The 2798-nt window shown below is 61.4% G+C and overlaps 1 protein-coding gene across 2 annotated transcripts in view; it reads right to left on the bottom strand.

Annotated features, from left to right (window-relative positions):
- Nucleotides 1-2136, bottom strand: part of C19H19orf66 (chromosome 19 C19orf66 homolog) — a 7266-nt gene extending 5130 nt beyond the window's left edge. For both annotated transcript variants that reach the window (XM_025368927.1, XM_025368928.1), the window contains exons 1-3: nt 1807-2136; nt 1209-1332; nt 961-1010 (exon numbers count right to left, since the gene is read on the bottom strand). In XM_025368927.1, coding sequence (XP_025224712.1) covers nt 961-1010; nt 1209-1332; nt 1807-1827 — 195 coding nt within the window. In that variant the 5' untranslated portion in view covers nt 1828-2136. The remainder of the gene's footprint in view (nt 1-960; nt 1011-1208; nt 1333-1806) is intronic.
- Nucleotides 2137-2798: the final 662 nt, after the last annotated feature.

Here is a 2798-nt window from a genome sequence, read left to right as displayed (position 1 = left end):
TTTGAGACAGAGTTTCGCTCTTGTTGCCCAGGCTGGAGTGCAATGGCGTGATCTTGGCTCACTGCAACCTCTGCCTCCCAGGTTCAAGCGATTCTCCTGCCTCGGCCTCCCGAGTAGCTGGGATTACAGGCATGCGCCACCATGCCCAGCTAATTTTGTATTTTTTAGTAGAGACGGGTTTCTCCATGTTGGTCAGGCTGGTCTCGAACTCCCGACCTCAGGTGATCCACCCGCCTCAGCCTCCCAAAGTGTTGGGATTGCAGGCGTGAGCCATGGCGCCAGGCCTATTATACTGTAACAGCCCTACACTGAGCCTTTCAGGCAGGTGAAATCCACAGTGTTCCCATCACCAAAGCTTTCAAAGAAGCAAAGTAGCCACGATGCACCTGTGCTTCAAAGCCAGCCATCCATCCATTCATTCATTCATTCATTCATTCATTCATTCAACACAAGGGTTCCCTTCCCCTCCCTCTCTCTCCTCCCCAATCCCCTGCTCATCCCAGCCTTTCTAGAGACTGACACTAACAACCCTTCCCCACCTCCCAGCCTTTGCTCATGCCATTCCCTCCCACACCCTAAGGCCCCTGCCTTTCTTTTCCTTTCCCCTCCCAGGGCTCACTCCTCTCCATCCTTTAAGACTTGGTACCTCCTCCTCCAGGAAGTCTTCTCTGATCTCTGCCCCCCCACGATGGCCATAATCCTGACTCCTTTCATTGCCTAGTTTCATGGCTGTCCTCCTTTGAATACAATCAGCGCATAATGAGCGCCTACTGTTTGCAGGCTCCCTGGCCGGACAAACGATGGAGAGGTGAAAAAGTGAGATTGGGTGATGAGTTACGGACCGACAATGCCTGGTCCCTCCTGTTTCAGAGAAGTGTCAGTCACCATGAACCGGTCGGGTCCCCCCTGTTGCTGTCCCTCCCGTGACCCGGTCCTTTGCGAGGGGAGGGGACAGGTTACCTGGGCATCCAGATCGTTACTTAGTTCTTGGCCATCTTTTTGCTTTACCCCTGCGGCGGAGAGTGCGTATAAGAGAAGGGCCCTTGAAGGGTCTGTGGGAGTTCCAGGCCACCCAGAGCCGCGATGCAGAGCCTCCCCGAGGCTGGGACCTCCGGGGGAGGTGATCTCAACGCCTCTCCCTAGACCACGCCCCCTCGGCGCTCCCACGCGCGGTCCCCGCACCAGGCCCGGGACCCCAGCAGCCTCACCGTACACGATGGAGCGCCCAACTCCCGTGTGGTCGCTGCCGAATTTCCTCATCAGAGCCCCCGCCTTCTTGGAGGATACCTTCCCATGAAACTTCTCCCGGAGGCGCCGGACGCTCTTCTCCAGCTGGGATGGGGACAGGGGGGTTCCGGTGGGCCAAGGGGAAGCGCGATCGTCCCTCCCCCATCTCTAGGCACCGTTCTCCCGGCCTGAACTTGACCCTTGGTTTTGGCCTCCGCCGCCCCCCCCCTTTCATCCCTCTACGGCATTTCCTGGAAAAAGCCAAAGTCCCCACATGGCGCTGGGGGAGGGCGCGGACTGAGGCGAGCGTCCCAGCCTAAGGTGGGGGGGCGGCCAGGTTATCTCTGGCCTCTGACCTTTGACCCTGCAGCCCCCGCTTTTCCTCGGAGAGGCCTCATTTCGCTCTGGGGAAACGTGGGAGTCACTTTCCTTTTCAAGGGGGGTGAGCGCCAGGCAGGGGTAAGGATCTGGGGTTCTAGGATGGGGGTCCCCAGGAACTGCGAAGCCCCCTCCGCGCCTCCCGGCCGCTCCTCGGAGTCTGTGGCGTCTGCCCCCGGCCCAGCCGTAGCCATCTCTTACCTCCACACCTTCCTGAGACATGGTGGCGGCGGCGCAGGTCCCCGCGAGGGTCCGCACTGCGCGGTTCAGCCGCCCCCCTACCTGGGCGCGCCCGTCGGTCCAGCAGCCGCGCAGGGCAGGGGGCGGTGCCTCGGGGCCGGCTCCGCCCTTCCTCCCCAGCCCCTGTTTCGCTTTCGATTCAGGGGGGACCGGGCGCGCTGGCTCCGCCCTGGCTCCGCCTCTGCTCTTGCGCCCCAAACCCAGGCGGGCGCCCCGGGTCTGCACCCTGCGGCGGAGCGCGCAGACCTCGGGCGGGGGAGGCGGCGCGGCCTCTGCAGTCGGTCACATGTCCCCACGCTGCGCGGGGTCCGCGTCTTCACGTCCCTCGTGGGGGCGGGGCCGCATCGGAAGGCCGCGGCGAGGCCCCGCGCCCCCCCACCCAGCGCGAGCTCCCCCAGTTCATCACCCTCCTCTCTGTCCTTCCTTCCCCGGGAATCTGGCGCTCATGAGGACCTGGGCGCTTTTCCTGCCCTGAGTCTCTGTCCTAGCTAGGGTCACCTCTCTGAACCTCAGTTTACCCCTCTGTGAAATGGGGAGGATCCTGGTGTCTACACCATGGAGTGGAGTATGTGCCAAGATTCCCGAGTGGATCGCGTAATAGCGCCTGGCTTGCAGTAGGCACTCAACTAGTCACTGGGCCACCTGCTGTCTGCCCTTGATAGGGGCAGGCAGTGTGTGTGTGGTTGCGGGGAGCGGTGCTTGAGAAAAACACAGATTCTTGGTCTCTCGTTGCCCGGTAGAATCCGGCTGTCTCAGGGATCCAGGGAATCTGCAATGGTTAAGAACCCCGTGAGCTGGATAATTCTAACCCAGTACCGGGCGCATCAGGGAGCCGTTAGGTGGTGGGGCTCTGGCCCAGCCTGGGGACACAGAGATGGCTACTTCATCGGAGGAGGGGATGCTTTGTACAGTCACTGAAATTGGAGGTCTTAGCTCGGGGACGAATAGAGTGG

This window comes from Theropithecus gelada, chromosome 19, assembly GCF_003255815.1.
Source record: "Theropithecus gelada isolate Dixy chromosome 19, Tgel_1.0, whole genome shotgun sequence".
Classification (NCBI taxonomy): Eukaryota; Metazoa; Chordata; class Mammalia; order Primates; family Cercopithecidae; genus Theropithecus; species Theropithecus gelada.
Note: the sequence above shows the minus strand (reverse complement) of the source record. Positions and strands in the feature narration are given on the sequence as shown.